Source organism: Dendropsophus ebraccatus, chromosome 11 (genome assembly GCF_027789765.1).
Source record: "Dendropsophus ebraccatus isolate aDenEbr1 chromosome 11, aDenEbr1.pat, whole genome shotgun sequence".
Taxonomy (NCBI): Eukaryota; Metazoa; Chordata; class Amphibia; order Anura; family Hylidae; genus Dendropsophus; species Dendropsophus ebraccatus.
In genome coordinates, this window is record NC_091464.1 from 5,621,410 (window position 1) to 5,635,132 (window position 13,723).

Here is a 13,723-nt window from a genome sequence, read left to right on the forward strand (position 1 = left end):
TTTTATTTTTTCACCTACGGGGCTGTATGGGGTGTTATTTTTTCCGCCATGATCTCTAGTTTTTATTAATACCATATTTGTGAAGATCGGACGTTTTGATCACTTTTTATTGATTTTTTAAAATATATAATGTAACATAAAATCGGTAATCTGCGCACTTTTTCCCCTCTTTTCGTGTACGCCGTTTACCGGTCGCAATGACGCTTGTTATATTTTAATAGATCGGACAATTACGCACGCTACGGTATATTATATGTTTATCTATTTATTCATTTTTATATGTTTTATTTATATAATGGGAAAGGGGGGTGATTTAGACTTTTATTGGGGGAGGGGTTTTGGGGTAGTGTGTGTGTGTTTTGAACTTTTTTTTTTCTTACACTTTTGAAGTCCCTTTGGGGGACTTCTACATACATTACTTTGATTTCTACACTGACCATTGCTATGCCATAGGCATAGCATTGATCAGTGTGATAGGCGATCTGCTCATTGAGCCTGCCTGTGCAGGCTTAGTGTAGCAGATCGCCGATCGGACCGCACAGAGGCAGGTAAGAGACCTCCTGCAGTCCGTTTCAACGATCGGGACCCCCGCAATCACACTGCGGCGGTCCCGATCGGTAAGTGACAGGGGACTCCCTGTCCCCTGTTTAAGGGGTTAATGACACGCGGCAGCGCGATCGCTGCAGCGTGTCATTACCGGTGAGGTACCGGTGAGGTCCCGTAACCCTACGTCCAGGGTTGTCTAGGGGTTAAGGACAGAGACAAATTTTATGAATGTGACCAGTGTCACTTTAGTCACTAATAACTTCGGGATGCTTTTACCTATCCAGCCGATTCTGAGATTGTTTTCTCGTGACATATGGTACTTTACATTTCTGGTAAATTGGAGTCGATATTCATAACGGATCTTAATGAAAAACACCAAAATAACGTGAAAAATTATTAAAAAATGCATTTTTCCAACTTTGAAACCTTTCTGCTTATACAGAAAATGGTTATGCCACATAAATTATATATTAAATAGCATTAGCTATTTGGTAGCTTTTATTAAACTATATTTCATTTTTTTAGACATTAGGAAGCTTAAAACATTAGCAGCAATTTTCCAAATTTACAGTAAAATTTCAAAATCAGATATTTTTAGGGACCTGTTCAGGTTTAAAGTGTATTTGATGGGATTGTATGTTAGAAAGCCCTACAAAGCACCCCATTTCAGAAACTGCACCCCCCACACTCTGCAGAAGCACATCCAGAAAGTGTTTTAACCCTTTAGGGGAGTCACAGAAATAAAAGCTAAGTGTGTAAGAAATTTGAAAATTTTTATTTTCTGTGCAGAGATTTTATTGTAATCCAATATCTTGCATAAAGATAAACCTATTAGCAGAGAAATGCACCCCAATATTGATTGCTCCGTTTCTGCAATTTATAGATATACCCCATATGTGGCCCTATTGCGCTATTTGACGCAACCACAAGCCTCAGATATAAGAGAGCGCCTAGTGAATTTCAACGCCTCCGTTATATTTGGTCATTTTTGACCGTACCACTTCAGGTTGGCAGAGGCTCTGGGGTACCAAAACCTAAAAAACACCCCTAAAGGGACACCATATAGAAAACTACACCCCTCAAGGAATGTAACAAGGGGTGCGGTAAGCATCTGGACCCCACAGGTGCTTCACAGATTTTCAGAACAATGTGGTTTAAAAAAGGAAAAATTCAATTTTTACACTAAAATGTTGTTCAGTGAGCATATGGACCCCACTGGTGACGGGCACAAATGTGGAATAATGTGACGTGAAAGGGAAAATTTTCATTTTTTCACTTTCCCGGCACAAATGTGCCCGTCATCAAGGGGTCCATATCCTTACTGCACCCCTTGTTAGATTCCTTGAGGGGTGTAGTTTCCAGAATGGGGTCACTTGTGGGGGATTTCCAGTGTGTTGGCAGCACGAGGGCTCTGGATTTTGGAGGTTGGATTTGGCCAGAATGGATGATGAATGTCATGTCGCATTTACAAATGGCGCTCCTTCCCTTGAGAGGCTTGCTCTGCACCCACATGGCGCTTAACGTCCACATGTGAGGTGTTTACGGACTCAGGGGAAATTGCTCTACACATTGTGTAATTTTTTTTATCTTTTAACCTCTTGTGAAAATGAAAAATTTAAGACTAAACCAACATTATAGTGTAAAAAATGTAATATTTCATTTTCACACCATATTGTTCCACATTTGTGCCCATCACCAGTGGGGTCCATATGCTCACTACATCCATTGTTACATCCAGAGGGGTGTAGTTTCCATAATAGGGTCACTTGTGGGAGGGTTCAACTGTTTTGGCAACACAGGGGCCTTTTAAATGCAACAAGGCCCTCGAAATCTATTCCAGCCAAATCCAGCCTCCAAAAGCCAAATGGGGCCCCTTCCTTTTGGAGGCTTACCCTGCACCCGCATGGCGCTTTATATACACATGTGGGGTATTTCCTTACTCAGGGGAAATTGCTCTACACATTTAGTGTTTTTTTTTTTTTATCTTTTAACCCCTTGTGAAAATGAAAAAAATCAAGACAAGATCAATGATTTAGTGTAAAAATTTAACATTTTTTTACACTATATGTTAGTCTAGCCTTGATTTTTTCCTTTTCCACAAGGGGTTAAAAAAGAAAGTGAACACAAAACTTGTAGGGTAATTTCCCCTGAGTACGAAAATACCCCACATGTGGACATAATGTGCCATATGGGCACAGGGCAAGCCACCAAAGGGACAGAGCGCCATTTAGAGGCTGGAATGGAGGATGGAAGCCATGTCGCAATTATAAAGCTCCTGTGCTGCCAGGACAGTAGAAACCCCCCACAAGTGACCCCATTCTGGAAATTACACCCCATAAGGAATCCAACAAGGGGGTACAGTGAGGATATGGATCCTACTGGTGATGGGCACATATGTGGAACATATGCCCCCTTCGTTAGATTCCTTATGGGGTGTAGTTTCCAGAATGGGGTCACTTGTAGGGGGTTTCTACTGTCCTGGCCGTAGAGGCTTTGTAATTGCATCATGGCATCCTCTAATGGGAATGGCGGCCATACCTATTTAGCTGGGGAAAAGGGACATTTCTAATTTATTTGGGGGTATTAGGCCAATTATTAGTTTATAATGTTGAAAATGACAGGTGTCCATCAAATTTAACCTGTGTTGATCCAGAGGAAGGCAAAAAAAAACCTCGTGAGGCAGACGACAGTAGCCTCATCACAGGGGAAAAATTCCTTCCCGACTCCATAATGGCGATCAGAATAATCCCTGGATCAACGTGATTCCTGAAATAAGAATAAAGGGACAGAATTTAGATAATGTAGAACCCCAGTGACGTGTGGTACGCCTTGAAGCGATCCAGTATGCAGAGTCCGGGGTGATCAGGACAGATGTCACACTGGAAAATGGTGTCCTTTCTGATCCCCCTGTTACTCCACACTCTTCTGGCGTCTCCTGTTTTCCAGTGTGGAGGACATCACCTGGAAAATGTCGTGCCGTGCCGACGAGCAGAGATGGCCTGCTATACATTATCGGGGAAACATCGGGCGTAAGTATACGCCCGTTTGCGTTAAAGCCCACCCTACGGGGGCATATACTTACGCCCGATGTCGTTAAGGAGTTAAATTTGTTTAGTTTTGAGAAGAGATGTTTAAAGGGAAAATATGATTGATTAATTAACATATATAAATGGCCCCTACAAGAAATATGGGGAAAAGATGTTCCAGGTAGACAAGGGGGCGCTGCCTCGGCCTGGAGAGACAAGGGGGCGCTGCCTCGGCCTGGAGAGACAAGGGGGCGCTGCCTCGGCCTGGAGAGACAAGGGGGCGCTGCCTCGGCCTGGAGAGACAAGGGGGCGCTGCCTCGGCCTGGAGAGACAAGGGGGCGCTGCCTCGGCCTGGAGAGACAAGGGGGCGCTGCCTCGGCCTGGAGAGACAAGGGGGCGCTGCCTCGGCCTGGAGAGACAAGGGGGCGCTGCCTCGGCCTGGAGAGACAAGGGGGCGCTGCCTCGGCCTGGAGAGACAAGGGGGCGCTGCCTCGGCCTGGAGAGACAAGGGGGCGCTGCCTCGGCCTGGAGAGACAAGGGGGCGCTGCCTCGGCCTGGAGAGACAAGGGGGCGCTGCCTCGGCCTGGAGAGACAAGGGGGCGCTGCCTCGGCCTGGAGAGACAAGGGGGCGCTGCCTCGGCCTGGAGAGACAAGGGGGCGCTGCCTCGGCCTGGAGAGACAAGGGGGCGCTGCCTCGGCCTGGAGAAAAAAAAAAAAAGGTTAAATCTCCAGAGGAGACAAGTCTTTCTTACCCTGAGGACAGTGATCTGTGGAACAGTCCCCCCAGGATGTAGTCACAGCAAAAACAGTAGAGAGCTTCACAACAGGCTTAGACAAGTTCTTAGATTAAAATAAAATTGATGTATGCGTATAGAATGTATCCATCATCCATCCCCTCTTTGTATATTCCCCTTCCCTGCATCCATCCCCCCCTTGTATATGTATAGAATGTACCCATCATCCATCCCCCTTCCCTCCATGTATGTGTACAAAACCTACCCATCATCCCTACATCCCCTCCTTGTGTATGTATAGAACCTACCCATCATCACTATTTACCCCTCCTTGTATATGTATAGAATGTACTCATCATGCATCCCCATGCAGTTTGGGGGGGACTAAAACATTGATGTGTAGGGTAAGAAAACCAGAGACTCTTAGTCTCTCAGCTCTTCCCAATTCTTTTTACCCACAGGTAATACTTTGATAACATCTTAGGCCTTATTCAAACATCTGCATTAAGTCTCAGCAGTATGCACTACAGGCACTCCAATAGAAGTCTACGGGATCCTCCACATTTCACAACCACCACCTAAGCACTCCGCAAAACCATCCGCAATTCTGTGACATCATCATTTAGGCTCCTACTGGCTGGTTGGGACAGCTAATAACATCATTTTATGCCCCCACCACTATTGCATCCAGCAGGTTTCTGTGATGGAGAGTACAAGCACATCAGGAAACAAATTGGTGAGCACAGAGATATGGCATCTTTAAGGGGACATACAGAAGACCGTTAAATTGCCGAGCCAAGTGGAACTGATGAACACAAGAAAAAGCAAGGGGTGGAAATGTGCACAGCCAATACATAGTGTTAAAGACAGTCTTTATTATTCATTACAAATGTGGACCAACAATTAAAAAACACCTAAAATTGATTATATACATGAGCCCAGAAATATACACTGGAACCCCCTGAAAACATCATTGATGAATCACAGCTGGTTAGTTGTTTAGCACCTCTTATCTGAGCTTGGTGCTAGAGTTGTGTGATGGGAGAGCCTGCCACCAGTGTCAACATAAAACACATAAAACCTCCAGATGCATGCCCTACACTGAACCCATGCACCAAGTCCAGGTTGGAAGTCATCCTTAGGTGGATTTGAATCACTGGATGTAACTGTACTGTAATCACTTATTTGGTCTGCAGAGTCTGTGTAGAGCTGGGATCTGCAAGGTTATTGTATTTGAGGGGTGTGGTATATTGGTCCGTGTTTAGTGGATTTTATTTAGTAACATTATGGTGGCATTATCCAATCACTAGGTGGTGGTATTATGCCATCGTATGATGGTAGCATTGATCCAGGTATACTGGATTTTGTCAGTAACAGCATAAGGCTAATATGGTTGGTGATAATATTTGGCCTTAGTATACAGGTAGAATTAGTAATGTTTCCTTTGTATACTGATTTGGTCAATAACAATAGGATTGTAATATGTCTAATGAAAATATATGTGTGCCTTGCATGCTGGTATGATTTATAATATTGGTCATGGTAGATGTCTGGATGGTGTAGCTCTTTGTGAGAGATCATTGACTGCTAGATATGCTCCTACAACGCACCTGGAAGACATTTTGCCCCACTGACAGACTTTGAGAAGGGTGCAATACTGGACTAAGAGAAGCAGGATGGTCCTTTTGACAAACTGTCCATCATTCTATACTATTCTGACCAAACTGCTAGTAAGTGTCATGATCAGTGGTTACGTGGGGCTATACACACAGCAAAGAGTGTAGAAGGACCACCAGTAGGGATAAACTTTTGATCTGCAGACAAGCAACTTCCGCAGTTTCCCTGTTCACCAACCATACCCAGGTAGCATCTTTATTATACACTCCAGTGTCACCAGACCCCTTCCGTGCACTTTGCAAAACTAAATTTTGGGGCACCCATTATACGCATTGGCGGGTCTTTGCGCTTACGCCGTTTACCGTGCGAGACCAAGAATGTGATAAATTAATAGTTCCTGCGATTACACATGCGGCGATACCGAACATTTTTATTTATGAAATGGGGGGGGGGGGAGATTAAGACTTTGTTTTTATTAATATTAAAAAAAAAAAACCCTAATAAAATAAATAAAATAACTTTTTTTTTACATTTACACAGTAATTAGAAGTCTGCCTGGGGTTAGGGTTATTCCCCCTGAGGGACTACTAATAGAGATCAGTGTAGCTGTATAACACAGCACCGATCCAGCAGATCGGTGCTCTATTGCTTTGGTCTGCTGCAGACCATTGCAATAGAATACCGAGCTGGGATCAGCGTCATTACGACGCCGAGGCCCGGCAAGGCCTAGGGATCCCGCCACTAGACACCAGGGATGGGTTGCATCTAAGACAGTTAGATGCAGCTGTCATGTTTGACAGCTGCATCTAACAGTCACAGATAGCAGTCACAGCGCCCCTCTGAACTTCTCTTCCGGACATATGCTGTACGGGTACGACATATCTCCTTAAAAGGTTAAATGCCTCATGATATAATATCACCTGAGCTGGAACTTTTTACATTTGTATTTGTAGATTTCACCTGCAAGCCAAATATCCCTAACTTTTTGTGAGTAGGGTATGTTCTAGCAGTCAGGCAGCCACTGTCACCTTTGTTTGCAGTGGTGTCATGAACAAAAAAAACCTGGGCTGCTACAAAAACTTGAACATGTGACAATATGGAGGCCAAGTGATGAATGTTCACTCTTGCCACTGCTGTGGAGCGACACACTGCCACAATTATTAGTGTGATAATCTATGGGCTGTCCAGACACAAGAGTAAATCATTACTCAAGCATATATGAGCGCCAGCTTCTGTAACCTACCACAGTGCAGGACATAACTGCTTTGTTTTTTTTTGTTTGGTTTTTTTTTTTTTGGGGGGGGGGGGGGGGGGGGGGGGGGGAGGATTATAAATATATATTTTTATGAATTAATCTTCATTGTACTCTTATTTAGTAGCTATTTTTTCTACTTTAACATTAAAAGGGTATTCAACTCAGCTTTAAAAAAAACAACACAAAATTCTCCAAAAATAGCTGGTCTTACCAAGTTTTTCCTCAGTATTTTGAGCCATCTCCTGTCTTTCTACCTGCCACCACTCCCGAGTTATACGTTTTTCTAAAAGCCTGTCTGTCTATATCCAAGATGGTGTGGGCCAGGAAACTAAATTTCCCAGCATACTTTGCAGCTCAGAGCCAACTGCCAAGCATACACCTCCTCTTGTAGTATGCACCCATTGCTGGCTCAATCTGCTTCCTATTTAGGCCCCGTTCCCACTGAGCAAAAGGTAGCGGAATTTCGCGACGGAATTATCCGCCGCGGAATGCCGTTAGCCTCCCGCTCATAATGGGAGTCTATGGGAGGCGCTCGCTCCTGCTCTGTATGCGCTGAAGAATGAACATGTTCATCCTTCAGCGCGTACAGAGCAGGAGTGCGCACCTCCCATAGACTCCCATTATGAGCGGGAGGCTAACGGCATTCCGCGGCGGATAATTCCGTCGCGAAATTCCGCTACCTTTTGCTCAGTGGGAACGGGGCCTTACACTGTAAACAAAATATCTATTTATCATTCTACATCACACGTATCAAACCCAGGCCCTCCACCTGTTGCAAAACTACAATTCCTATCATGCCTGGACATCCAAAGCTAAAGCTAGATAGATTAGAGATATTTAACAACTGTGTTTTCTTTCCCCTATACTGCTCAGGGGGCCAGATACTCACTAATTGGTGTGATGTCAGTGGTATGCAGGGTTACAGGTAAGGTGTTACAGTTTGCCTGGCAACAGGAGAGACAGATCATGTGACCTGTGTCTCAAAATGCAGAGGGAGGCTGAATAGAAGTATGGAAGATAAAGTACTGTCAGACTCACCATGGGCAGCAACATGTCAAAAGTTGTTTTTGAGTGGAATACCCCTTTAACACCTGTACAAGTGTATAAAATTAGAAGGAGACAAAGCAGATTATAAATGCTACTTAAACCTCAAAAGAGAAAGAACTTTGCAAAATCGGTTATAGAGGAGTAATACTAATATATCTGAATCATGTTTTAACAGTAAGAAGTATGGAATTACAAAAATAAGTAATAGGGACAATAAATTTTATTGATGTAAATAAAGTGGTCACTGGCCATGTGAATAGCTACTTCTGCTCAGCAGGAGGCCAATGTTTCAGAGGAATTTGCCCATTTACAGTTAAATAAGGTGATAGGTCCAGATGGTGTCCACCCTAGTGTTCTAAAAAACAACTCTGATCTGTGATTGCTGACCTAGAAGACATAGAAGATTGGTAGGTAAGGAGAGTGACATAGGAGATGGGTTGGTAGGTAAGGATAGTGACATAGAAGGTTTGGTAGGTAAGGATAGTGATATAGGAGAAGGGTTGGTAGGTAAGGATAGTGACATAGGAGATGGGTTGGTAGGTAAGGATAGTGACATAGGAGAAGGGTTGGTGGGTAAGGATAGTGATATAGGAGAAGGGTTGGTAGGTAAGGATAGTGACATAGCCAGACCATACCTACCCAAACCTTCTATTTGCTGGTGACACAAAAGAGTGCAATAGAGTTAATATTTCTGGAGGTGTCTGCATTATATGTTCTACATTAGCCAAGACTTCAGATGGGAAGGATTCAGGGGTAGCAATTATTCACAGTCTTAAAACTCTGGTAAAATGAAAGCCGAGATGTGACTGGCTGCTTTGAGTAGTTTACATTAGTTTCTGTTTTACACTTTAGTTTCTGGACACACAGGCCCAGATTTATGAAATTCTCAGAATAGATAAATGCCTAATATATTCATATTGCTTTACCTTGAAGATCCACATCAAATAAGCTACAGACACACAGTCGTTTTTCAGCTGATTTTTGGATGGCCTATTTTCATCATTATGGGTATAATTATCACAATACAGCTGTATTTTAACCCTTAAAAATGAAGTCTATTCTAAAATGCAGCCACTAAACTACCTTGTGTGAAGATATACTTTCACTATAGGAGCACTACAGTGTAAGGCTAAGTGCTTCATAATAAAATAGAAAATAGTAGTTATTTATTTAAAGAGCGAGAATTTACATAGAAACATTGTTAGAACATTAGTTCTGCTATTTCCACACATGAAACTAAAATTAAATCATCAATACAGTTTATTCGTACTCTAAATACACAGGATAAAGTTTAGAGACCGCCATATATTTATATTAACAATTCTATATCCCTCCCCAATGTGTGTGGGAATAACCCACTGAACGATGAATCAAATGCTTAATAATTTAACGAGTCATAGCTATATCCAGCCCAAGTTTATGTAAAACATTTAAAACTCAATTATAGAAATACACAATTCTTTCAATACTGGTATAGAAGGGTGGAAATATTTCATTATTATATATTCCTACCAAATTAAAGTGTTACTGTCGTCTGAGTGTTCACACCCCCACCGATTGGAAGAAAAACGCACTAAGTGCGATCCTCTCCCGACTCAGTGTCACGTCTTAAGTTGGGCTCTGACTAATTGCCTATTTAAATCTATGGAGGCCGACTGACATCACATGACACTGAGTGGAAGGCGCAGCAGCGAGTCTTCTCCCAGCTTGTTCTTCCGACTGGTACAAGTGTGAACACTCCCGGACCGATCAAAACTTTTGACATGTCTCTATTGTGTGTCAAAGGTTTTCCAAAATGACAGTAACACTTTAATGTCTGTAAATACTAAAATACTGGTCAGACAGTTTAGTCGCAAGTAAAATACGGGACTTAAAATGAATACAACTGATCACCTGGCAACCAGTGTAGATCAGTGAGCTCTTGCTGTTTTAAAGGGGTTATCTAGTGCTACAAAAACATGGCCACTTTCTTTCAGAGACAACTCGACTTGTCTCCAGTTCAGGTGCAATCTGCAATTAAGCTCCATTCACTTCAATGGAACTGAGCAGCAAAACCCAGCCCAAGCTGGAGACAAGAGTGGGGCTGTCTCTGGAAGAAAGTGGCCATGTTTTTGTAGCGCTGGATAACCCCTTTAACTAGCTATTATGGCAACCAAAATAGGAAGGCTGTAAAAAGTAACGTTTTTTTTTTTACGTGAAAATAAACTGAAAAACTCAGCTTCTTTGCTTATTTGCATGCTGTAAGTGCTATAAAAGTACTAGATGTATTTGTACGGAACAAAATTCCTGTTCATGAATGTAGGGATGCAGTTTTGACCCTTCATACAGGAGTCCACTCTCCAGCTACTACAGGGAAAAGAAAATACATTTAAAACAAGTCATAGAAAAGAAAAAAAAATATAGAGATCGTAGTGAACAATGGTGTCAAGCCCAACAGTGTATGAAAATTTTATCAGAACAGTTCCGATTCATACAAAGAAAAAAAAGGCTTTTTACATGACCTGAGCCAGAGATTAGTGCATTACATAGGCTGGAATAGAGCAGCTGGATACTACTTGTTGCACCATTCGGTACATGTTTCTTAACCACCAAATCACAATTCCAAAAAGAATGTTGCAAACAAAACAAAAGAAACCCCTATAATAAAGTCAGAGGATTCCCACAACTTTAGCAACCGAGCAAGTTCATTTTCCAGTATCCCAGGCCTCAGTTTACCCAGCAATGGATGGAACAGAGGGGATCCTCGATCTATACTGTACCAGGAGTGTCATCCCACAGTATCAGCAGTCAAGAAAAATTCTGTAGACTCTTGTACATGGTACAATCATTTCTGAAACTCACTCCAACAGATCCTAGAAAGAGAATCACCATCAGTGGAAAAATATTGAAGAGACACAACAGTGTATAGAAAGTTACTTTCAGGCTATGCATCGTGGGAAAAGTATGCAAACCCTTTAGTGAATGGGAAAACTGCCAGGTAGGTTATGGGGTCAGGACTCTCACTATCGTCAAGCAGTTTGTATTTCTACAGTCTGGTGTTGGGTTACTGAACAGAGAGCAGTATTTATTGCTGCAGTGTGTTGTTAGTTTACTAGAGATGGAGCAGTGTGTATTGCTACACTGCCTAAGGCTACATCCATGTTTTCCAGAGAGCCCTAGGGCTGCACCCATGTTTACTAGCCAACACCATCCTTTCTCCTTACTAGTAAAGTCTGGTCTCAATGACTCCTTGCAATATGCTCTTCAAACAAAGATCAAAAAGAGGCATAGTACAATGCGCCCAGGTAAGTAATCTTGTGCTAGTGTATATTTATGGTGCTCATTGTAGTCATATGCTGAACAATCAGGTAGCTAAGATGTTTTCAATGCATTCATATACAGAGAGATCAATGAGATCTGTATATGGAGGATGCAGAATATAATACCCGGGATGCCAGTAGCTGGGCAGCTGTCAGTGAAACAGGCTGCATAAAAGGTCCAGCAAGGATGCGCACCCACCAGTGTGGACTCTAACCATGGCATGTAAATTGTTAAACTTTCCATTGCCGGCATCTGCATCCAGTTACGCCCCGGCCATCAGCCTGAGCAGAGCTTGGAATACACTCTTAGGGTGGGTTCGCACTACGGAATTCTCGCGGATAAACTCAGCGGAATTCCGCAGTATGTCCGTGCGCACGGCCACGCGCCTTTCCGCCGGCTTCATAGACACCGTTCTATCAAAGGGCTGGGCGATATTGGCCTAAATCATTATCGCTGTTTATCGCACATGTAGCCGCGGTAACGATAGTTCAACGATAATTATGACACACCCCTTTTTGCAAACCACACCCACTTGCCGTGCCAAACACGGCAACATTTTGATTAAAAAAAAGTAAAAAAGAACTGAGCAGCAACCCATGGTTAGTTTATTATCATTATTATTATTTGTCATTATTAGGGGACCTGGACATGTATATACAGGTATACAGCCTCTACAGGATGTGTAAACACAGGGGGTCACATAGGGATAGGTGTGTATGACTATATACAGGGGGGACGGATAGGAGTGTATGACTATATACAGGGGGGACGGATAGGGGTGTATGACTATATACAGGGGGGACGGATAGGGGTGTATGACTATACAGGAGGGATGGGGGTACAGGTCTATACATGGGAGTGCATAGGGATAGGGGTGTATATGACTATACAGGGGGGGGCACATAGGGATAGGGATGTATGACTATACAGGGGGGGGGGGGAATAGGGGTGTATGACTATACAGGGGGGATGGATTGGGGTGTATGACTACAGGGGGGTGGATTGGGGTGTATGACTATATACAGGGGGAACGGATAGGAGTGTATGACTATATACAGGGGGGACGGATAGGGGTGTATGACTATATACAGGGGGGACGGAAAGGAGTGTATGACTATATACAGGGGGGGCGGATAGGGGTGTATGACTGTACAGGGAGCACAGGGAGGGGTATGCTGGCACCTGTGGTCCCCTCAGTACAGGGCTGTAACATAGGAAGAATGGATGGGCTGCAGCAGGCAGGATGCCGCACATAGCAATGTCTCCTATAACTTATCCTGCCTGCTGCAGCACATTCCTCCTATGTTACAGTCCTGTACTGTTACTGAGGGGACTACAGGACAGCCGCCGCCAAGTGCTGCTGTGACATGGCCGCATCCCTGCACACACAGGACAACATGTGCAGCGCTCGTCGGCCGGCCGGGTGTGTGTGTGTGTGTTCGGACGGGACTGGTGCCGGTCCCCCCCCCTCCCGGACCAGTCCCATCTGCTCGCCCCCACACCCGGCAAGGCAAGCGCTGCACATGTTGTCCTGTGTGTGCAGGGACGCGGCCATGTCACAGCAGCACTTGGTGGCGGCTTTCCTGTAGTCCCCTCAGTGTGCAGGGACGCCAGACAGGTGGTGGGCGCTTTGGCAGGACAGGTGCAGCGGGACGGAGCCTCAGACCGGACAGGTGGGTAGGGCGGACAGGTGCGGGGATTGGACAGTAGGTCGCTTGAACTGGACTGAAGGGGGGTTGGGGGGGGGGAGCATTCCCTCCTGGACCCTGCTCCTCCACCTCCCGCTCTGATACTAGCGCTGGTGCCGGGCCGCTCGTGTGTGTGGGGGGCTCTGACAGGACGGGCGCAGGGACACAGAAATACAAAAATACCGCAAATACCGTCCTGGCCAAGTTGAAGTCGGTTAACCGACGCCAGTGACGGTATCGGTATTTTTGCAGTATACCGCACAGCCCTATTCTATCGGCCTGCGTATTCAGCTATCCACTTGTCACTTCTTTCGGCAGAATGCATAATCCGCCCGTGCATAGAACAGTGTCTATGGAGCCAGCGGAAATGTGCGCCACCGCGTGCGGGTACGAGCGATGCAATACGCCGCTGGTTATACATGGCAATTCCGTAGTGTGCACGGACCCTAAGGGTGGGCTCATACTGAGGAATTCTCGCGGATAATATCCACGGAATTCCGAAAGAAGAGA

At 44.4% G+C, this 13,723-nt stretch overlaps 1 protein-coding gene across 1 annotated transcript in view; it reads right to left on the minus strand.

The window, feature by feature from the left end:
* Positions 1 to 9,369: 9,369 nt before the first annotated feature.
* The window catches only part of SORT1 (sortilin 1), a 53,039-nt gene continuing 48,685 nt past the window's right edge, over positions 9,370 to 13,723 (minus strand). The window contains exon 20 of the mRNA XM_069944667.1: positions 9,370 to 11,077. Coding sequence (XP_069800768.1) covers positions 11,063 to 11,077 — 15 coding nt within the window. The 3' untranslated portion in view covers positions 9,370 to 11,062. The remainder of the gene's footprint in view (positions 11,078 to 13,723) is intronic.